Consider the following 23,488-nt stretch of genomic DNA (forward strand, 5'->3'; position numbering starts at 1 on the left):
CAAACATATGAGGTAATGAGTATTTCCGCTCATACAATTCAACCCAGGATTCTTCCATGATTGGACAAGTAATGTCCTTCGCTCCTAAACCCAAGGTCCGATTAATAATTCGCCAGAATTTGCAGTCCCTACCCTTGCAAAGAGATTCCAAAGTCGCTTGATGTCTCTGAAGACTTAATTCTATAGTCAGAGATTTAACAAGATTACTTTGAGATTGACAAATGTTTCTTTTCATAGCAGAATAGACAGAATCGTTAAGCGATAGCCTACGGAAAGCAATCAATTCTCTCCTTTTGTTCTTCTTAGACTGAAGAATTCTGGCACCACCCAAATAAGTTTTAGCAGCAGAAAGTGGACATACAGCTATAACCTTGTTGATGCAGGCCAAGATTATATTATAGTGGGAATTAGAATAGCCCTCAACCAGACCCGGCTCAACAGAGTTTATATTCCAAAACAGGAGGGATGTGGTCAGCGGTGTGTTCAACTTGGCCACCAGATTTCTATTTCACTTAATAGAATTGCCCCTCCTATTCAATGAAAGTCCCACCAAATCAGATCTAACAGAAAAGGTAGAAAAAAGGAAAGACCAGTGTGAAGGAGAGAACTAAGTGGTCACCCAAACCATTGTTAGAGTGGCACAGGTAATTGCAGTAGGACCCAAGGCCATGAGAAATGAAAAAATAGTCGATTCTAGATGATCGAAGGCCTCTTTTCCAAGTGTAAAGTAGGGCAATTGTAACATAATTCAAAACAGTTTACACCTGACACCAGAGTGCTTTTTATTACCGCTTCAGATAACCTTTCGCGTTCATAACTTCGGGGAAAAAAGAGGTCTCCCGATACAGTGTAAAGCCAATACTCAAATATTGACAGTCTGCATGTCTGAGTTAAACAAACATGGTTGCTCTCTGAAATCGTCTGCAACCCCACATTAGAAGTGCCCAGATTATTGTCTTGGCACAGAATGTCAACCAAACCTGAGGCAACAGTAGAGTAGAGGCACAGAGCTGAGAGCCAACTGCATAGCAAGAATCCCTTGAGAGAGGGCAGCCATTGTGAATAACGAAATGAAGCGACTAGCACTACATTAGGAAGTGGATGATTGGCAATACAGCCGACAGCTGTGTAATAATGTTCTGAGGTAGTCCCCTTTGCCATCAGCAAGTCAGAAACAGACACACAGCCCCTTCGAGCAGAGTCAAGAGAGAGAAGAAACTACATTCGCCTGCAATCTGGCAGCCTTATGCTGGAAGCCAAAGTGCAAGGGAGCAAGTAGGATACTGAAATTGAAGGACAATAGTGTACATCTGAAAATTAAGATAACCGCTTTTTAGTTTGGGCCATTAGGTGGCACTTTAGCACATATAAGCCGAAACTATTGCCTTAGCTAGTATAGTTTGGGAGAAATGGAGGGACACAGCTTGAAGATGGTGTTTGTTTATTTGCCCAACCATTGAATGCCCATAGCCATGCTAATCCATACGCCCATTCCCACACAGTTCCTGCTCCTGCCACCCAAAACACCTCCTCGCGGGAACTCTTTGAGCTCACTTTAATCAAGCCATACCATCAAACTTTACATTGAAAGTGCCTGTCAATGTTTTTTCAAAGCAGTCTTCTGAGAGTTAATGACTAAACTGGAGTTGTAAACTCGCATCTGGTGTAATAAAAAGATCTTAACCAGCTCTGCCTTCAGACACTCGATTTATAAGCACTATGCGTGTCCTTCACTGAAGTCCTAACAACAAGCATTGGCAAAGCTAACAGTTTTGGCTAGGGTAGAAGCATTGACCATTTCCCAGGCACCAATATTAGATGGCAAGGTATCTGCCCAATTTTGTACCAGCTACTATCAATGGCCAGTTAATACCACTACTGTGGTGCCCGACAAGTGCCTTTCCCATGCCTACACAAAAGCCCAAACAGTTGCCAATGCTGGTTTGATCTGTGAGGAGATGTAGCTGTGTGGCAGTGCACTGCTATGATGAATCCATTTTTTTACAAAAGTGTGTTAAGTGTGTTAAGTCTCTCTCTCTCTCCCTCCCCCTCTCTCTCTCGCGCTCCCTCCCCCTAGAGAACTCCAAGACCCAAACTTCGCTACTTGGGCTCCACTATATAGTACAACTTTCAGATGCCAGAGTAGTCAGCATAGTGCACTCGCACCACTAGATAGGGAGTACAGATCTCTTAGTGCATTTTTCTCAAATGTGAACATGTTAAAAATACTCTAAAACATTTGTTGTTAAATGTGTTTTTCATAGAATTTATGGATCTACTCGTGTTAGCACCTATATGAACTGCTGTTATTGTGTATGATTTTGGCTTGCAGTTTCAGATTTGAAATGTGGTTCCCTCGCTCAGTCTGATATTGTTTAATAGACAACCATTCATTTGCTAAATTCTATCAGTGCCATATGGGTTTACCCAAAAGCTGGTTTCATGAACATTTTACACCTCAAACATCTTGAATCAACTATATGTCACAATACGAAATGAGAAATTACTTACCTGTAAGGTCCTTTCTATGGATTCTTCTCTCTCAGATTCCTCATCTTGCTAGATGTCCATCCAGTGTTAGCTGCTTGGAACATTTTTCGACAGGGGGCGTTAGTGCAGCTTGACATCGTTTAAAAACTCCCTTGTGTTCAGTCGCAACATTTCTCGACTTTGGACATGATGTCGATCACCATACTTGAGGGATAAAACACGCGCCACACTTACGTCAGTTCCCCTCCATTTTCCGCCCCCAGGCTCAGCCAGCGAGAGGAACTGTGCACTAAATGTAGAAGGCTAATTTAACAAACCTTTCAAATGTGAAATACCAAAAGAACTTGTTTTTTAATTATTAGGTATTTATTTTAGTGAGGAAAAAAGCCAGAAAAAAGGCTGATTTGGTTATAAATTGGATTTTATTTTTTAAACAAAGGTCTTCCTCTTGTCATATGCATATAGAAGCGTGACAACAGACTGCAGATAAGACTTCCAAGCGGGGTAGGCTGGGAGGGCAATGAGGAACCTGGGGGAGAAGAATCCATAGAAAGAATATTACTGGTAGCTCATTTCTCCTTCAATGGATTGCATTCTCCCACATAAATCCTCACCTTAAGACTCCCAAACAAGTGTCCATGCCGGTGGAGGGATGTAAGTCACTACAAGAAACTTTGGAGGACCGCTTCAAAACGAGCATCGGCCCCTGAGGCAATCTCTAAGCCGTAATGCTTGGCAAATGTGCGTACTGAAGACCACGTTGCCGTCCGGCAAATGTCCCTTACTAGCACCCCCTTTTGGAGGGCCGAAGAGGCTGCAACCCCTCTCGATTAGTGGGCCCTAAACCCTGAAGGCAACTCCTTGCCCACGTTTTGATAGCACTCAGAGATGGAAAACAATATCCAGTGGGAGATGGTCGGTTTCGGAACATCCCTCCCCAGTCTGGATTGCGAAAAGGCAATGAACAGTTATTTTCTGAAGGGGCCTGCTCTGGGCAGATAAAAACTCAGCACCCACTTAGGATTCAGACAGTGCAACCTCTCCTCATCTTTTGATGAGTGGGGTGGAGGGAAGAACGCCAGAAGATCTATGCTCTGGCTCAAGTGGAATTATGACATGATGGATGTTTAAAACTTTGGGGAAGCCTTCAGGGATACTTTCGCTCTGTACATCTTCAGAAACAGGGACTTGCAAGGACCACAAAAGGAAAATAATTAACTAGACCCTCAATGAACTGTGCCACCACTGGAATGGTTAAAAAAAAAAAAAAAAGAAAAAAAGAAATGGCTGCCATGTATCTCTTTAACGTACCTACTTGCAGGTCTGATTTGGCCAAGGCTAACAAAAACTACAGCACCGTGGATGGTGGGACACGACATAGGGACCACTCCCATTGCATTACATCATGCCACAAACTTTCTCCACCTTCACACGTTCAATGACGGAGCAGATGGCCTACGCACAGCCAACAACATATCGAATACCTTCTTGTCAGGTCCCAGTCCCCATACCTTAGCCTCTCAAGAGCCACAGAAGCACCTTGCCTCCCAACTGCGCCAAGAGGTCCAGCTTCTGGGGAAGGTGTAGAGGTGGGTATATTGCCATTTCCAGGTAGTCCAGGTACCACGTCCTCCTCGCCCAGTCCATGGCGATCAGGGGAGCCCTCAACCTCCTAAGAATCGAAGGGATGACTGGTAACGGTGGTAATGTATAGTGGAGGTCGAAGATCCACTCCACCAGGAGTGCGTCCCCCCAATACCCTCCTGGGTGGGGGGGAAATTCCTTCAACCAGAACTGTTCGCATTTCGAGTTGTCAGTCGCAAAAAGAGACAACTGTCAGGGTGCCCCAACGGGTGAAGATCTCTGCCACGACCTCCAGGCATAGCTCCCTCTCGTGGGACACCCGAACTCCGCCTGCTCAGAGCACCTGCCAGGCATTTTCCACACCTGCCAGATGAACTGCAGAGGCTGATGTATCATCCTCCAGCACATAGAACCATAGTTGCATGGCCTCCCTGCATAGGGGCAGTGACCTCATGTCTCCCTGCTTGTTGAGGTAGTGCATGGTCACTGTGTTGTCCGTCAGAACTAGGACATGTTTGCCCTGCCTGGAGAGAAGGCGCAAATGCTGTCAGTGCTAGTCTGACTGCCTGCAACTCCACCAGATTGATGTGGCAAGATTTCTCCTTCTGAGACTAGTGGCCAATGACTTTGAGGGGGCCGCAATGAGCCCCCAGCCCTTCAGCAAAGTGTGCGTGACTACCTGCGCCTCAGGCCCCAGTGCCCAGAATGGCTCTCCTGCCAACATGTTCATCCTGTCGCTCCACCAAGCCAGGTTGTTGACAACAGGCTTCAAAACTTTGAGCACATCAGACGTCTCGCCCGTGTACTGCGACCACTGGCTCCTGAGAAGCCACTGCAGGAATCTCATTCAAGCACTAGTAAGATACAAGATTCCATTAGGCCTAACCGACACCACAAAGCAGCTGCCGGGAAACTGCTGGAATTCTGGAAAAGACTGACCATCTTCGCCATGTTGGTGACCATCTCTTCGGGAGGAAAAGCCTACCCTTCCTGGGTGTCAAAGACCACTCAGATGAATTGGAACTTCTGTGCTGGTGGTGAGACCTGTGATTTCTGCAAATTTAGGGAGAAGCCCAAGTTGTGTATCAGGGAGCAAGTGTCCTTGAGGTGCCTCGAAAACCTGCTCTGGAGACCTAGCCCAGATCAACCAGTCATCCAAGTATGGGACTATGTAGACACCGGATCTCCTGAGATGGGCTGCCACCACTGCCATCAGCTTGCTAAAAACCCTGGGTGCGGAGGTCAAGCCAAAAGGCAGCACCCTTGAACTGGTAAGTGATGTTCCCAATAACGAACCTCAAGAATCGTCTGCGATTCCTGTGGATAGGCAGGTAGACATGGGCATTGTGAAAGTCCAGCAACACCAGCCAGACAGAGCTGTAGAGCCTGAAGAATGCCTGTCAAAGTAACCATCCTGAACTTGTCCTTCCTCAGGAACTTTTTCAAGGCCCTGATGTCGAGGATGGCACAGAGCCCTCACCCATTCTTGGGAAACAGGAAGCATCAAGAGTACCAGCCCCTGCCCTTCCCCATTGGTGGCACATCCTCCGCTGCACCCTTACACAGAAGGGCTCGCCGTTCCTCCTGGAGTTCCTGTTCCGGCTCACAGGAGGGCGATGGGGGTCTGTCCAGGGGTCGCTTTAAGAATGGCAGGCAGTAGCCTAACTCAACCAATTGTGGGACCCAGGTGTCGAAAGGGTTCCCTTTCCATCTGCCTAAGAACCCAGAGACTGTCCCCCTAACCGGAGACGCATGGGGGGACACCTCAAAGAGGTTTCCAAGACATGGGCGTTATCCACGCCACAGCAGGAGTCATCTGTTTTGATGCTCTTCTGCCTCTTCCCAGCCGTGAGAAGCTATGCCGACCCTTCTTGGCCTGGGGGAGATGTGCCCCTTCTAGGGGAGGCGGAGTACCGCCTGCAGCCTCATCCCCTCAATCCAAAAGCAAAATTCTGCTTTGCAGGTTGTTGTTGCACTGCAAACCCCAATGACTTTTCGTCAACTTGGAATATTTACATTTTTCGAGAGACTCAGCGTCTTTAATGCCAGTCAGATGCTTCCCGTTGACGGTCAGGTCAAGGAACTTTGCTTGATGTTCTTGAAGACCCTGATCTCCTAAGGTAGGCTGATTTGCACAGCACTGTCGACGTGCCCATGATATGACCCATGCAGCCGCGGCATCCAACCCAGCCTGGAACACCTGGCAAACAATCTCCTTCCCATCATGGAAAATATCCATGAAGCCACCCCTAACCTGCCCCACTTGGAAATGGTCAGCTACCTCTGTGATGGTGTTCCACAAAATGTGCAAATATTTTACAAAAGCACAAGAGGCGTTGATGGCTTTAAGCGCCATGCACCCCGTATGAACACTTTCTTCGCCAAAGCGTCAACCTTCTTCAACTCCCTACCTGTGGAGAGGTCCGACATCCAAGTCGAGAGCATCGTGGTAACCGTCGTGACCTGCACCACAAGGCCTTCGGGGGTCGGGTACGCCATCAGGAACGGAAGGTCACCTCAAACTGGCTTATACTTTTTTGTAAACTCCCCATCGACATCGAGCATGTGTGTTGCCACAGAGGCATGACGGGGTCCAGAATGGCGGCGTTGAACGGTAAAACTTGTTCAGCATGCGGTCCTTGGTCAAGAATACTGCATCAATGGCTTCAACGGAGCGCCAAGCCTGAGTGCCAAGCTTGCTGTGCTGAGCAATAGGATGTGTGTAAAGGGCTGCCTGTTGAAGCTCGACATCCGGGCATGTGTCTAGTCCACTCACGCAGTGAAGGTCCTCCGCTAGCTCAAGTAAACCCACTTGGGTCCGCCATAAAGTTGGGCAACGGCTCTATGGTGGAGCCCACTAGGGCTCCATCCAGAAAGGGACTGGGTCACCTTCTTCATCGAAGATCAAACGCATTGAGTCAAAGAACTATGTTCGCAATTCCGGTACATAACTTTGATTCCGCTGAATATCCGTCAGTTGAGGGACTTTGCGACCCGAAGTGAGCGCCAATGGAATCAGCGCTGGAGTGGTTTTTTGCTTGAGGTCGAACACAAGGGCATTTGACCTCCCCTGGCTGCCTTAGCAAACTGGCATGGTCGGGCCGAGTCCGCCTGCGGCATTGAAGTGGAGGCCGTCCAAGCTGCGGCCTTCTCAAAGAGCTGCATCATTTCTTTTTTAAACTCTTCCCCACTCTTCCCTCGACATACCCTTCACAAGGTAGAACTTACCCTTTTCATCTGACGAGTCGGAATCACATACGTGTCAGCGCTTCTTTTTGTGCAAGAATGACAAAGAAGAGGGGTGGGACTCCCTATGCAGCTGCAACCAGTTTTTGGACTTTTTATGACGCCTTCCTTCCCAGCGTTTCTCGTGAGTAGGTCTCTCAGTATCATTCTCCGAGGACTTTGATACCGACTTTGCCGGAGATTTCGGCAGTGCTCTACCAGAGAGCCCGTTTTGCTGGTCGTTCCTTCACCGCCTTCAGGTTAATGGCAAGACAAGAACCACATTTCTCCGTATCGTGCCACACAGACACCACATGTAGATAGTGTGCGAGTCCATAAGGGACATTTTGGAGTTGTAGTCCCTGCAGCACTTGAACCCGGATGGTTTAGGCCCCAACATTCTGGCGTAGCAACAAGAATTTCGATCAAACTCAAAAGAATCGAGCTGTGTTCCGAATAGCGTGCTGAACGTGCAGAAAAAAGCAACTAAGGTAAGGGGGCGTAGTGGATTCCTTTAGTACAGTGATCAACGTCACGTCCGGAGTCGAAGAGTGGGGCAGCTTATCACGATAGAGTCGATAGACTAGGTCTAGCCTCACTATGCCCCCTGGCGAAATGATTTCTCACCAACTGACGCTGGATGGACATCTATCAAGATGAGTAATCTGTTGGAGAATGCAATCTGTTGAAATGTTTTTATTTCATGCAAACTAAAATTTGACATGTTTAAACATTACACTACTAAAACAAAAGGGTAGCATCTGCTTCTGGAGTCGGAAGATTATTGCTATATATACAAACCACAGATGAGTGCCAACGTGATAGCGGGTCTGCACTATCTGAAGTTTAAAGTGCAGGTTCAAGTCCCATTATTGGGTTCCCTCATCACTGCTCATATTTGCTTCATTGTCATCTCATCCAGCAATCAAACCATCAGATTTCCTAGATTCCTTTTTTCCAACAAAGTGATAGGCTTAGCATAATCAATCCCTCTCAGAGGCACTTGCTCAATTCCCTAACTGTTGAGGACCCAGGACCATCTCCTTGAGTAACCCAAAAAAAAGGGCTACACAGATTGTAACTGACAGTGACCCCACTGAGACATGCCCAGGCTCCCATCGCATACAGAGCTGGAACATTGTTTGTCCACATCAAGTAACCGGCTGATACAAAACAACCTGTTGAGATAGAAACATCATCCACAAACACAACATTGAAAAAGTCACCAGAAGACAACTAACAACACTTCTGCAAATATTTTAAATGGAAGACAATTTAAAAAATAAATAAATAACCCCCTGGAGGATTTCCCATGGGCATTCATTGCAAAGTGACAGACTATCAATAGATTTAAGTGTACTGACAGTCTAGAAATAAAAGTAGATGAAAACAATATATATAAATTAAAAACAACCAAGACAAATGTAATGGTAGACAAGCACTACATGCAAGATAGATGACCACTGTAACGGACCATTGAAAAACCAACCTGGCTTGCACCTTCTTGTGAATTATCTCCTGAAAGGTCATCTTTCTTTTGGCTCTAGGTCAATCAGTACAACACTAAATTAGATGCAAGCAAATCTTTGATACCAACTTAACATAATGTAGTGAAAAAGGCTTACCACAGTCCTTTATCGGACATTGGAAACAAGGTAAGCATGAATAAATAAAATGAATGTATACTAAGAGCACAGTTTTCTTTTAAGAAAAGATTTTAGTGTAACATTTCATCTAACAAACAGGTACAGTACAATTCAATCACATTTAGCTTGCAATTTAAACAATATCTTCCTGCAGCCTCCCTGGGAGGTTAACACATTAAAAACACAAAAAACTCTTTATGAACCATAACTTACAAGCCAAGGATCTTGACTGATGACCCATTCCCAAAAAGACAACAATTTTCAAACATTTTATCATATGTATAAGCTTACTATTTAACAGTGCTTGGGGCATGTACAATTTAAAATCAAAATCAGGGCCGGGAGGACAGCTCAGGGGCCACGCGTTTGTCTTGGCAACAAGACAATGCTGAGAAATACAGGTTTGAATCCCATTCCCGCACTTAGTGACTGGTCTCTGTTATTAAGCGTGTAATAAAGGATTAATAAATTATAGAAATATATTATAATTGACTAGTTGAGAGTATATGTGGGCACAGCAGATATTGAAGAAAGAAATTATTTTGATCTCCAATCTGTCTCCAAGTATTCTACAAAAAAACACAGCACACTCAAGTTGGGAAGGCTACGTTCTGTGAAAATGTGAGAGAGAATTCGGAGCATGATTTCTCAAGTGCCTGAAATTTGCTGCTGTTGGTTTCCAGTTAAGAGTGACACCAAGATGTTTGTTAAATAGAGCGAAAATTAGTTGGTCTCAGTCTATAAACAATTTGAAGGTCTGATCAAAACATATTTAGGGAGCCTATAAAGATAAGCGGACCAGGTACAGCTTTGCTTATGATACAGAAACATTTGATTTAAAGAATCTGTCATTATGCATTTGTGACTATGTCGTAATAAGAAATACAACTCTATTGCTACTTTGTAAAGTAAAACAAAAACGAAAAAAAAAGAAAGCGTACAGCCAGCCTCTGCTTCATCAAATAGCTATGTTCATGTAGTCCTTCATTTATTTATATATGCTTACAATTTTATTTTCAGTTAAATAAGCATTTGGGATTTTGAAAGTCAAATACCCATCATAATTTAAACCTGACTAATCATGTTGACAGTATTAAAAGTTGCTTTCGGACGTAAAATCAATATGCGGTGGAGCATTTTATGTGGATGAAATATGGGTTATGAGGCTGTGGGTGAATGAGATATTTGCTCACCATGTAATCAGAAGTTGTAAGCTGATCATTATGCTTGCAAGCACTAGTGTTATTACTTCTTGTCAATGTCTAAAAGAGGGAATAAAAAAAGTCTTCATTTATAGAGAAATGCCTCTCCTCACAATGATATACTCTACCAATTGTGAGGAAAAGGCACGACACTGGTAGCGAGGTTCCATTCCTAAAAAATGCTTCCAAACCTGAAGATACCTCTAAAAGAGCCTTTAACAGTTGCAATAATATTGTAATACCCCATTGCTGTTCTATTTTACTTCCATAGGTCTGTAGTGCTTAAAAACTTTAATGTGCTAAACTAAACATCGGCCCCACACAACCACTGGATCTGGAAAACATTCCCACCACTAGTTAGGAAAGCCAAAATAAGTGTTACAAAATGTTACTACTAATGTACACAACCCCAAACAATGTAAACAACCCATCATGCACATCTCTTAGATTATAATGAAGGCCAACCAAAAATATCTGTGCCCAAATCTAAATGGGTTTTTTGTTCATTTGGACAAACACATTCGATATCAGAATATGGAGTATAATGCTATATTAATACAATTAGGTAATTCGCTTCAAAAGAAAATGTTCATCATGTATGTTTTAATTTTAAAACAGCTTTAGCATCCCTTGGGCAAAGAAAAAATCATTCAGAACCATCCAAAATCTTACGTGACTTTTCCATTTTGACTAATGATTTTTCAATGCTGCATTGTGTTCTCACTCAGAGGAACTGAATTTGAAAAAGAGTTATTTTATTCTACCTAGGAAGTTGCTAACTGAGTCCCCGTAAACAAGACATGGTGGCAGAACCTATAGTTTCCTCCTATAGTTTCCTGTGCCTAGACCTAATCTTTAGGGGCAAAGCAATTGGTTGTTGCGTGTGAACCCTGGCGAACAAATTACTTACCTCTCAGGAATTTTCTTTCTGTTGGATGTTCCTCCTACGGATTCCTCATCTATGATAATCCTAGCCACAGTGCAGCTATTCTTTGGAAGCTTTTCCACTGCCATGGGGGCTCGTTGTGGCTCTGTGTCGGCTCCGTTCGACAACTCTATGCACCGGACATGATGTCGGGGCCAGTATATAAAGAAGGGCCAGGACCGTGACCTCACTTCCACCCTTTTTCCTTAGCAATCTAACGCTGAGGGACCGTGGACAACGATTGTGTACTAGCAATACGTTGAGAGAGGCAGGAAGGGAGGGCAATGGGGAATATGTGGGAGGAACATCCATCACAAAGAACATTACAGAGAGGTAAGTATTTTGTTTTTCTAATGGATTCCTTCCTTCCATGGATTCCTCATCTATGATGGACTCTCAAAGCAGTATAAAACATCTGAAGGTGGGAGGAGAGCAGGGACACTGCAAAACTCTAGAGGACCACCCTATCAAAGCTGGCATCCTGCCAGAAAGGGAATCAAGGCAGTAATACTAAGCAAACGTGTAGAGAGACGCCCACGTTGTTGCCTGGCAGATGTCCAGGACAGACACTGCCCTCTGCAGGGCAGAGGTGGCAGCCACGCCTATGGTAGAACGGGCTCCGAGACCCTCAGGCACATCCTTCCCAGATCATAGCCTTCCGACATGCAGAGAATTATCCACCTTGAAAGGGTCAGTTTAGTCCCAGACCTGCCAGAGCAAGCACCAGCATAACCAATGGAAAGATGGTCATCTTTCCTAGCTTTTCTCATCCGAGAAGCATAGTACCTGAGGGCCCGCACTGGCTCCAGCCGATGGAATCGCTCTTGTGCCTTAGGATGAGGCAGAGGAAAAAACACCAGAAGATGGATCTCTTGAAAGAGATGAAAATCCAACACCACTTTTGAAAGAAACTAGGGCCTCCCTCTCAAAGTCAGCACCTCTTTGGAGAAAATCAAGTAGGGAGATTTGCCAGACAACGCCTGCATCTCACTCACCCTTCTCGCAAAAGTGATGGCAACCAGGAAAACCATAATAAAGGTATGGAGGAAACTGATTACACAAACCTGCAAGAAGTGCACGACAGTGGGGATTGTGAAGAACAAGCTCTGTTCTAGGGACCTCTTGAAAACCAAAATAGCAGTGAGGTAACCCTTAACAGTGCCAATCTGCAGGCCTGCTTGGGCCAGGGACAGCAACAAATTCCGAAACGGGCGATACCGGACAGAATAAAGGGTCCATATCCCCTCTCTCCCAGCACCAAGCCGAAAACTGACACTATCTGCAGGCATTAATACACTTTGTGGCGGGTCTCCAAGCTGCAAAGAGCACATCAATTATGTCATCTGGCAAGTCCCACTCCTTCAGGTTGCCGAGGTTTGGGTGGAGATCCCGCCCCTAGGATTGGAAAAGCAAGTCGACTTGGAAGAAGTCAGGGAGAGAAGATGGATATGTTCAGCAACTCCGGATACCACTTCCTTCGGGCCTAGTCCAGAGCGATCAGGATCAATGTGGTTCCAAACAGGCGCAATCTCCTTAGAACCAGCAGAATGACCGGGATCTGCGGATACGTATAAAAGGTGGTTAAAAGTTCACTCAACCGTCAGTGCGTCCCCCAGAGCTCCCCAACGAGGAAATTCCCTGGAGCAGAACAACTCACACTCCCTGTTCACAGTGGAAGCAAAGAGGTCCACTTGAGAAGTTCCTAAAAAGCAGAGGTTCTCCTCCAGAACTTCCTAGGAGAGTTCCCACTCATGGGAGACCGAAGTCTGTCTGCTTAAGGCATCTGCTGTGGAATGCTCTCTTCTGGCTAGGTGAGCTGCCATAAGAGACACCCTTCTCCAGAGCACAGAACCACATTTACATTGCTTCACTGCACAGAGGCAAGGAACCCACAACACCTAATTTGTTGAGGTAGTGCATGGCCACTGTGTTGTCCTTCAGGATTAGCAGTCATGCGGTTCAGAGAAGGGATGAAGGCGACCAGGGCCAGCCTGATTGCCCTGAGCTCCAGCAAATTGATATGTTCCCAAGACTCTGTGGGAGACCACAGTTCACTCACTGTCAGATCCAACAGTTGACGAAACAACGCGCCTCTCATGGCCCACTATGCAAGATCCTGATCCGCCGAGTCCGAGACCCGTAAGAGATCTGACATGTGACCCGGAAATTGCAACCATTGACAATGGAGAAGCCACTGAGGTAATCTCCTTTGCAGACTCGCCTACGATAACACTAGGATGAAGGAGGCCATGAAGCCCAGAGGTGCAGAAAGGCCAAGTCCTGGACTTGTTCCTGGGATTCGATGACACAGACCATCCGAAAGATGTTTGGTACTTGGTCATTCCCCAGATGGGTGTCCAAGACTGCTCCGATAAATTGAAGAGACTGGGACGGCAAAACCAAAGAATATTTGAAGTTCAGGGAAAAGCCCAACCTGTGCAATAGAGTGCAGGTGCAGAGAATATGTTCCAATACTAGATCTGGGGAGTGGGCATGGACAAACCAGTGGTCCATTTAGGGAAAGACAGACATGCGCTCCCTCTTGAGGTGAGCTGCCAACACTGCTAGCAGCTTGGTGAAACTCCTGGCAGCTGAAGAAAGACCGAACAGCAGGACTCTGAGCTGGTAGTGATGTTGGTCCAGCACGAACCTTGGGTACTTCCTGTGTTTGCAATGAATTGGCACGTGGAAGTAGGCATCCTGAAGGTCCGGTGATACCAACCAGTCCTGCAGATCGAGTTCTTGCAGGATCTGAGTTAGTATAATCATCTTGATGTTGTCCTTGAGCGGGAACAAATTCAACAGCCTCAGATCCAGAATGGGGCGCAAGTTTCAGTTCTATCACACACTTCGAGAGAAGCCAACGGACCTCCAAGAGGATAGGATCCTGAGGCAAGGTGTTGGTGTAAGGGCCGGAGGACATTGCACGAAAGAGATACAGTAACACTGTTGAATGACCTGTAAGGGCCAAGCATCGGACGTGGTTTGGTCCCTTTCCATGCTCAACAGGGAAAGTCCCAACCCCTCCACAGGGAAACCATAGCAGAAAACGTCACAGTTTTGGCGCCTTAAGGCAATGAGGGGATGGTGGCTGCAGCTGGTCATCCTCTGGGGCAGCTATCTCTCAGAAAGCGCCCGACCTGCACTCTTCCTGGGGCAGCCTGGCCTCAACCCCGCGGGGGCGTATGAGACTAAGGGACGAAAACCTCGGCCTCTTGCTGAAGATGCTGATGGCTGCTGCACGGCTAGGCCGAATGACTGCCTTGGCCTCTGATGCATGAAATTTCTGGACGGCGTCTTCAGCCTTCACCCCAAAACAGTTTTGGCCATCAAAGGGCATATACACAAGTTTAGCCTGGACTACAATCGCAAAGCCAGATGTTCTAATCCACAAGTGGCCCCTGAGCACCGCCCTTCAGGCCATGGACCTCTCCACGTAGTCAGCCGTGTCCAGACCAGATTCTATAATCTGGTGAGAAGCTTCCCTGCTATCTGTCACCATAGACAGGAAGCCATCCCCAATAACCCACTCAGGGATAGGCTCAGCTGTATTTGCCACAGCGGACCATAGGCCAAAAGAGAATTTCGCCAAGGTGCAAGAAGCATTAAAAGTGCGAAGGGCGAGGCTGCCCGACGCAAACACCTTCTTCCCCCAAGCGTACATTCTCATACTTTCCCTGTCGGCTGGATGAGAGGGGAATGTGGAAGACTTTAAATTGGCAGTCACAGTTTGCACCCCAAGCTCTCTGGGGAGTCATGGGTGGACAGAAAAACCAGGTCAGCGGGAGCAGGGCGATGTTTGCTGGCCAGCCCGCTGTCAACAGCCGAAGTAGACTTCTCCTATACTTCGAGTATAGGGGCTTCTACTGTCAAACTGACGGGCAGTAGTGTGTTTCCCCCTCATCCAGGATGTCCATTAATTCGAAGTGAAATTTTGGTCTGGGCAGGGCTGAGAGCTCCAGGGTATCATCCAACTTTGCGATCAAACTCTGAAAAGAGGCCCGAGGCTTCCCGTGGGTAGGGGTTAGAAGCATATCCAGCTCTGGGGAGGTGTCTAGGCCACTGACCTCTTCAAGGTCCAAGGCCAGCCCCTGGATGTACACACCCTCCTAATAGAATTCCTCCAGGAAGTCCCTCTCTTCCCTGGAGACTAAGGGTTCAAACCCAAAAGGTACCTGGTCCCCCTCCTCGTTGTAGATGTCACATCTTTGACATATAGGGTCTGAATGGAAGAGGAGCATACTCCTGATGCTCTTTGGTGACCGCAGTGCTGAGAGGTGCCGACATCTTGATGCCCAAAGGCAGAGTCAGGCGGAGGGGAAGCTCTTCCCTCTTCTTGGCCTAGCCTGAGCCTGGAAGCAGACGAGAGTGGTCCACAGCGAGCACCCTGCCAGTTAAGAAGATGCAGTGGGTCTGGTCGATACCAGGGTCAACGGTGCTGGAGCTGAAGGTGCCAAGGCCATAGCCACTTTCGTGATGATGTCAAGCATCTTCTGGCAAAATTGGTCCCATTCCTCCGGGGTGGAGGATTAGCAGGAAAAGCTACTTTATCTGGCTCTGGAGAACCTCCGGATCAGTAGCTCTTTTTTCTGGGAACAATGATGGTGCAAGGATACACTTGGAGTGTGGGATCTCTTACAGTGCATCTTCTTTTCGTTACACAAAGGGGACCGTTCCTCAGACCAGTGGTCCACGCCGTGCAAACTCGACCAAAAGACTAAGCAACACCACCCTCCATCTTGTGGATGAAGGTAAAATTATTATGCCCTGTTTCCGGTAGTCCTTCAGATGCATGAGCTAACATGACCCACAATTCTCAGCAGCCCACGCACGGTTTGAACCCCAAGGTCTTCGCAGGGTTGGGCATACGACAATTAATTTGAGAATTCAGATGGCGTGTTCCTGAAGCGAACAGTGTGTGTGGAAAAAAGCAACGGTCACAGGATGCTGCGCTTCTATGTCATATCCGGTGAGGGGCGCATAGAAGCGTCGGACGGAGCAGACACTAAGTTGCCCTGTGGCCCCTGGCCGCAGGAAAGCTTCAGAAGAACAGCTATGCCGTGGGTACGATTATTATAGTTGAGGAATCTGTGGGAGGAAGAAATCCATTCGAATTCAGATTTCTGCAAGATCTCAGTTTAGATAAAGTTGCTGCAACAAATGACCTGGGATCAAGTTCTCGATAACCGCATGTAATAATTAATGGTTAAGAAAATTATAACATTTAAGAAGGAGTATTTGAATAAAACATACCAGGCCTGTCAAATAATTTCTTGCCAGAAGAATGCCACTAACAGACGTAATTCCTATCGGGGCCAATGCTGACACGATTTGTCCAGAGGGCCTTTTCCAGGCTATTATTATGTACAATTTGACAATCTGATATTTAATTTGCTAGTTACACATATACTAATCGGTTATTGCTTTGTAGAAATCCATATCCATTTCTTTACTGTTATATGGGGAGGTTGAATAGTCATACACCTTTGCATATAATTAGGTCCAAACATAAAGCTTAAGATAGCTTCAAGTGTTGATGGTGTTTCAATCTAATTCTTGAATATACATGGAGAAATCACCAGCTGTCTACCAATCTAAATGGCAAAGATAATATGGTTATACAACTTGTAAGTATATTTTCACTAAGTAGAACAGAGCTCTGTTCCTGCCAAATGCAGCATTCGGTAACTGTGCGTTCCACAGTATAAGCGAACACCATCAACAACTTTTAAATTTGGGACAATAACAATAAAATGATCTAAAAAATGAAATTTACACACGCACACGCACATATACATACATGCATACATATATCTCTGTTTCACTGCTCAATACTGGTTGTGACAATGGTGTTGCTTCAAATTATAAATAACAAAACATTGAAAAGTGCACATTGACCCATCAAGCAATATTCCAGACTAATTTTAAAATATAAATGTACATTGTCCAACGAAATAGAGAACAATTTTCTAGGCAGTTATTTCATAGACATAGAAAATTACATTGTCCTCACTAAGAAAGTAAAACTGTTTCACTTGCGATTGCTTGTAATAATTGTGTTAACTGTGTCCTTTTTCTTTTTTGGGGAAATACATTTTACAGAACATATGTTCATTGTCTAACATTAACTTCGAATATTGTCACTTTTTACTGTGTTGCATTTGTTGGGTAAAAAGTTTAAATATTTTTACTTTTTTATTTGTGATAATATATTGTAATTTGTATTTCTCTAAACTAAAATAAGTGTTAAAAATGCTTTGAAAGCTTCCCAATGTTATCTTCAAGAAGTACTTGTTAAAAGTATGCATTTTTTCAATTACAGGGAATCAATAGGGTATGTATATTTGTATGCATGCTAAGCAGTTCACAATGGGACAATACTTGATATATGTTAATGCTCATTTCCCTCTTTGGAAGACACTTTAGTTAATCCTTAAGTGGGGAAACATGTTTGGATAAGAATGGCTGCAGAAACGTCTGTAAAGGCCTCAAAGTGTTACCTATGTTACTACAATGAAGGTATTTAATTCCCAGAACCACAGGCAAGGGCATTTGGAAGTGGTTGTGTCCATCATACTCCTAAGGTGACCTGAAAAAATGACAAGTAGGTTTCCCTCCATAGACACACCAAAGCCAACACTGGCAGTGACCTTCATAAAGGATAAAAAGAGAATTGTGTTCTGTCAAGGGACAGACTGTACATTTTGAATTGAGCACCTTTACCATCTCAGGATAGGTGCTGGTACCACAATGACACCAGTTTCTGTTGCGCTTGTTGCATCTTCAGTCTCACTGTAGGGGTGTAGTGGCACTAGATGCAGCCCAGCAAAACTTGACGTCACCATTCTGTGATGTAATCCATAACCAGAAACGTAAAGCTGAGCCCTGAAACTCACGTAGCCTGGGGTCATTAATGAAGCAAAGGTAGGTCAGCCCGAGAGTAGGCAGCAATGTATTACAGCCTTGCAGAAGGCATCAGAAAGGAGGACTCAGTGATTGATATGCCAAAGAGAAGAGTAGCTACTGCAGCAGGCTACAAGCTGTTGCATTCCGGTGGACAGGAAGCCCAAAAGAGCCACAGGTTCAGAAATGGTATACGTGGAGAACCCATATTTTGAGATAAGGGTCCAGGTTTGCCATGAGCTTCTGGCCTGATGTGGCAGTAAAAATTGTAGATTTGGCAAGGCATCCTTCAGGGGCATGGTGCAACCCCAGTATCACAATAAAAGGGCCAACGGCACAAAAGGAAGGTCAAGTAGAGCCTTTGAGGGTGCCAGATGTTAAGTGTTTTAAAAAATTCCTGGCGATATCTATTGTCACAGATTGGACTCAAAGTTTGTACTAGGGACTGTGTAAAGGGGTGGGACAACTTAAATATAAACAGGCTCTTCCCTAAGAAAATAGCAAACTATGTGATGGCCTTCTGCCATAAATGTCTCTTGCAATGGGTTTCCCAACCTCAGGTTAAGTGGTCAGACTTTCGAGTCTCAGCCGTCACTTTTCCAAAGTCCCAGAGGAGTAACCTCACTCCTAAATTATACAGGCTCCAGGATGTACAAGTCCTTCCACTGCTCCTTTGAACCTAGATGGAGGCTTTCTGGGGACCCATGCCCCAAGACTAAGTCTGTCCTTGATGTTCTGCAGAATCCACAGGGTTCTTTTTTCCAAATGGCCTTGGGGTCAGCTACGAGAGGCAGAAATCCCTAATAGCCATGCTTCCACGACTTAATTCTCCCCACCCCCTCTTTACGCTATTATTGGACTCTCTGACCCATGATGAAACCTCCTCCCACCTGATAGACCTGCCTAGGGCCTGAGCTGCCCACCTGGAACATCCAATCTCTAGCTATCTAAATGGCCTTTGGCTTTTTGCCTCTCTTTTCAATTCCTTAATAAAGTCCCAATCCATTAAATTATTTTCAATTCAAAACTGTATTCATTTTTGTCATAAGTAATGCATTCAGAGTGGGAATATGTAAACAGTTGCATAACAGAATCCTGCACCTGTAGACATTGTATCCGTGACCAATCTATTTTCTATAGTGCTTTCATTTTTCTCTTTCATTCCTAGTCAACCCCAGGCCAATCTTCTTCACTCTCCTCGCCTGACTATGCACGGTGGGCCTCATTCTCACCTACCCTCTTCTTTTGCTTATCCGTCAGTCTCATTAACTACCACCTCTTGAACCTACAGCCCTTCTTCCCCTCTTGTCGAACCACCTCCTCGACCACATATTCCTTGTTGCCTATCACCTACACTTCCTTAGTTACTGTTGCCACCTTCCAGTCTACTGTGGGTCTTTCTTTCAGCCTTTTAATGTTACTCCTTTCAACTCCACGCCAGGTTTTAATTCCTACCATCTTCCCTCTGCTTGCGTCTCTTCCTGCTACTCCGCTGCTAGTTTTACTTCCTCCCGCCTAGCCCCTGTTCCTACTACTGCCTTCCTCTCCTGGTTTTACCCCCCCCCTTTCCCTCCTTTTTCTCCTGTTTAACTCTCACCACTTTCTTGAGCTCTGTAGCGATCACCACCTCCTCTCTCCTGCTGCCACCTCTCCAGCTGTCCTCTGCAGCAGTATTTTGTCTCCATTCTTCTCCAAAACGTCCTTTTTTTCCAGACACCTTCTCTATCCTGCTTTCTCCAACTAAGAGGCCCATGCTCCCGTCAGGTACCACACTCGACTGGGCTGTTTGGCTTCTATAGTAACATGCCACCAGCCCCTGATTGGATCTACGGCTGATCATCTGCAGCTGTGAGCCTAAAGGGTGTGAGAATTGGCTAAGCTCTTTCTGATCGTCAGAATGAGGTTGAAGGTGCCTGGCTAAACCTATTAGGGCCCTTGTGGCCATTCTGAAACCCTTTGTGCATGGAGAGCTGAACAGGCTGCTTGTATAGAGGATATAGTTATTTACTGCTGTAAGGAATGCAAGTTTGGTGGGAGGAGGGAGAGTTTGGGGTGTTTAAGGACAGGAAGACCTTAGGGGAAACCTAGAGGGATAGTTTTATTTTCCTGATCCATTCCAGATTTTCCCGTTGGGAGAGAAGGGCAGTGTGGGAGATGTCCATCTGAGGGTGGTTTGCCTGTACAAGTTTGGTAGTTAGGCCCCGAGACAGGTATCCTGATGTCTACCCTAGCTTGTGACCCAAGTGGGTATTTTACCAGGTTTCCCCTCTCCCTGATCCCTAATATAGCTACCAGGATCCGCTCCGGGTTTTGTTTTGGTTCTTGAGGAGCATTATGGGAAACGTATTTTTCTCCAACTGGTTTGACTAGGTACCATGGCTCCGCGAGTTGCCTGCCCTTTGGTCACCGGATGAAGTTTCCGGCAGGAAACTGTCACACTATGTAGGTCTGAATGTTTCCCTCATGCATATAAAGGATGGGGAGGAAGTCAAAGACCTTCTCCAAGGCCCACTGCTAGGGTACCCAATGGGTTCTCTAAATAAGGGTTGTGGGGGGGATTGATGTTTTGCCAAATGTCAGAGAAGCTCAATCAGCGCAATACATTTCATCCATGGAAAGGCAGGTATTTGATCTGCAAGCAAGTTTTGAACTTCAATGCAATTAGTAGAAATTGGCACCAGTTGTCAGCCCCTATGCTGAACAGTGAGTCTTGTTTAGAACGGAGCGAAGTAGAGTCTGTTCAGCTTAGGTCTCCCTGAAAGGTTTGGTTGAATATTGCAAGCAGAGCACTTACCAAGGGTTGAGAACAGTTTTGGTAGTCGTTGCACCCAAGATGTTGCACTTTATTCCATCTTCTGACAAGGCCGATGTCGAAGAAGCCCAATTAAACTTTGATCCACTCCACAGCATGGTGGCAGACACTGAGGAGGATGGAATCTCGTGGCATAGCTAGGCAGAACATTGCATGGGGAAAACACATCCTGCAACAGGCTCCCAGCGAGGCAGACTCAAAACGGAAACTATTCTTTAATGAACATGTGGTCCTCTGGAAGAAAAGATGGAATTCCCTGCTGAAGGTAACAGAACCAAAGGCTGAGGTTAAAGGTTGCAAAGATGCCACGGATATTGCCTACTGTGAAACTGGGTAAGATGGGGCATGTATTGTAGTAGCATTAGCCTCCTTTTCCCCAAAAATACATATACCCCGCCGCCCCCCCATATTGGTGATAGAATCCACCAAACTAGGTGCCAGAATCTGGTCTCAGCCTGAATCTGGGCTTTAGTCTCAAGAAACTTCAGTGAAATTGTCAGCCGTCTCACAGAGCACATGGGGCTTTAATTTTCCCACCATAATCGACAACATGATCATATTCATTTGGAATATGCAAGTTGCTAAGTCTCCCTGAAAGAGTCTGCTCTCATCCGAGTCCTGGAAGTAAGAGGCTTTTAAAGCACAGACACAGGGAAATAAATCGGTTTACCACCTCTCAGTATACTCAAACCTCATTGATGTGCTGGGCAAGAAGGCCAAGATAGCCATACTTGAATGTAAATACCTTCAGGTAACAGGGGGATAGATGGGCCCAAGGAACAATCGCTGCTCGCTGGAGAACCTAAGCGTGTTGAGTGTTGTGTCCATTTGGCCAAATGACTGCTCCAATGCTTTATCAAGAACTGACATTTTGTGAATGATGGAGTGGGGAAAGGTTAATATTTGTCTTGTTGCCTCTCTTGGGGCTGAATGGACACAATTTCAGGCTCTAGAGAGCCCTCATGAAGCATCCTGGTAGCAGTATCTGGTAAAAAGGCACCAACATAGCCTCTCTGTTGTATTAGCAGAGTCTGCCATTTTTTCTGAACGACCCTAACCAGCACGGTCAATAGCGCTGGCAGCCATTTTGTGAGCCACCCTAGCATGCATAGTTAATCGTTTTCCAGGTGCTTCTTCTGAACTTGATAAGCCATGAGCTGAAGTCACAGAGAGCCATTAGTACTTGGCAGCACCAAGGCTGTGATCTTTGGGGTAAACCCCCAGTAATAAGCACAAATCAAATGGTGTCAGCATTCCCAGTGGTAGGCCCTGTATTCACAGCTTATGGCCATACTACACCTCAGGGCAAGTTCTGATAATATCCGGAAGATAATCAGTGCAGAAAACCTCAGGTAAATAATTTCTACAGTCAAATCCTGCAAAGACTTTAAATGAGACCCCATTGGAACAAAGCCAGGAATTAGGCATTGGCAGACACTCAGTTCAGGCACTGATATTATCCTTCCTTTGAATGAACTCTGTGGTGCCTCCAGTAAGGCAGGATTCTTGGGAATGCTGTCACAAACCTTGTTGCTGCTGTTAGAACACCTGTTTTGGCATTGGTGTAGGTCCTGGTAGTTCCTCAGCACAGGTATCAGTATTAGCCCCAACGGAAGGAACCTCTCAATTGCTTCTGGTAAGGTACGGATTCTTGGAGTAAATGCTGCTAAAAGGCATAATCCATGCAGAGACCACATTTCCGGTGTAGGTTCCTTTGCTAGCTCAGGGCCACGAAATGCAACAACATTTGGAGACAGCAAACTCAGTGTCCGCTGCTAAGTGACCTGTGGTGATAGGTGGTGATAGGTCCCGATAGGCCATCAGCAGTGGACGAGCAGGGGGTGATCCTCTGGGTTGTCTCTCGTAAGGTGGGGCCAGTCACCACAGAAGCCCAGGGTGACCAGTGTGGAATGCTGTGGAAAGGTGCACTCCACTCACCTTATTAAGGGAAATGTGTTCCAGGCATTTTAGACATCCCTCATTAAAGCCAGAAACAGCTGCTTGCAGGACTTGCAAACAGAAGAAGATAAGAAAGAATGAATTAGAGAGCCGTAGGAAGCAAAACCTCTCCTATGTGTTGGCATCCAGCCCTGCAGACATTGAGAAAAGGACTGGCGGATGAAGCGGCACAGAAGAGCAGATTTCTGCAACCACGCTCTGGCTTCACTTCAATAAATTATGTTTTTACTGTGCAAAATGCTCTGGTCCGTCATGCCTGGGATGGGATGTTGGAGTATATATCAAGCAAACTAGCTCATTGACAGCATGAATCATATACTGCAGGCTAGGTGTCTGTTTCTTTTCAAGGCTGATTTTCCTTAGTCGGTTGGGTACAGGATCTGAGACAGAAGATAGGAATGAAGGGCCTTCATCATAATGGATCTTATCACCGACACAGTCACATCTTTTAAATATGATCAGCGCTACTAAGCATAGGGACAACTTAAACTATGTCAAGCTGAACATTCCATTCAGGGATATATAATGCCACATTGCATAGTCTGCTGTGCACTAAAATAACACTACTTACCTGGAGTCATCCACCCGAAAGAACATTGCCCCAGGTAAGTAATTTGTTCTTCTAATGGATGGCGTCCTCCCACAGATTCCTCATCTCTAGATAGATTTCCAGAGCAGTACTCAGACGGCAGTCCGGAGGTCAGAGAAGAGCAATGACACATCCCTAGATCAGCTAACTTTG

At 45.7% G+C, this 23,488-nt stretch overlaps 1 protein-coding gene across 2 annotated transcripts in view; it reads right to left on the reverse strand.

The window, feature by feature from the left end:
- Window positions 1-23,488, reverse strand: part of SMARCA2 (SWI/SNF related BAF chromatin remodeling complex subunit ATPase 2) — a 3,136,185-nt gene that overhangs the window by 1,081,976 nt on the left and 2,030,721 nt on the right. For both annotated transcript variants that reach the window (XM_069625745.1, XM_069625746.1), the window contains exons 27-28: window positions 10,139-10,207; window positions 8,789-8,842 (exon numbers count right to left, since the gene is read on the reverse strand). In XM_069625745.1, coding sequence (XP_069481846.1) covers window positions 8,789-8,842; window positions 10,139-10,207 — 123 coding nt within the window. The remainder of the gene's footprint in view (window positions 1-8,788; window positions 8,843-10,138; window positions 10,208-23,488) is intronic.

Source organism: Ambystoma mexicanum, chromosome 6p (assembly GCF_040938575.1).
Source record: "Ambystoma mexicanum isolate Mex_15411 chromosome 6p, UKY_AmexF1_1, whole genome shotgun sequence".
In the NCBI taxonomy this organism is placed as follows: domain Eukaryota; kingdom Metazoa; phylum Chordata; class Amphibia; order Caudata; family Ambystomatidae; genus Ambystoma; species Ambystoma mexicanum.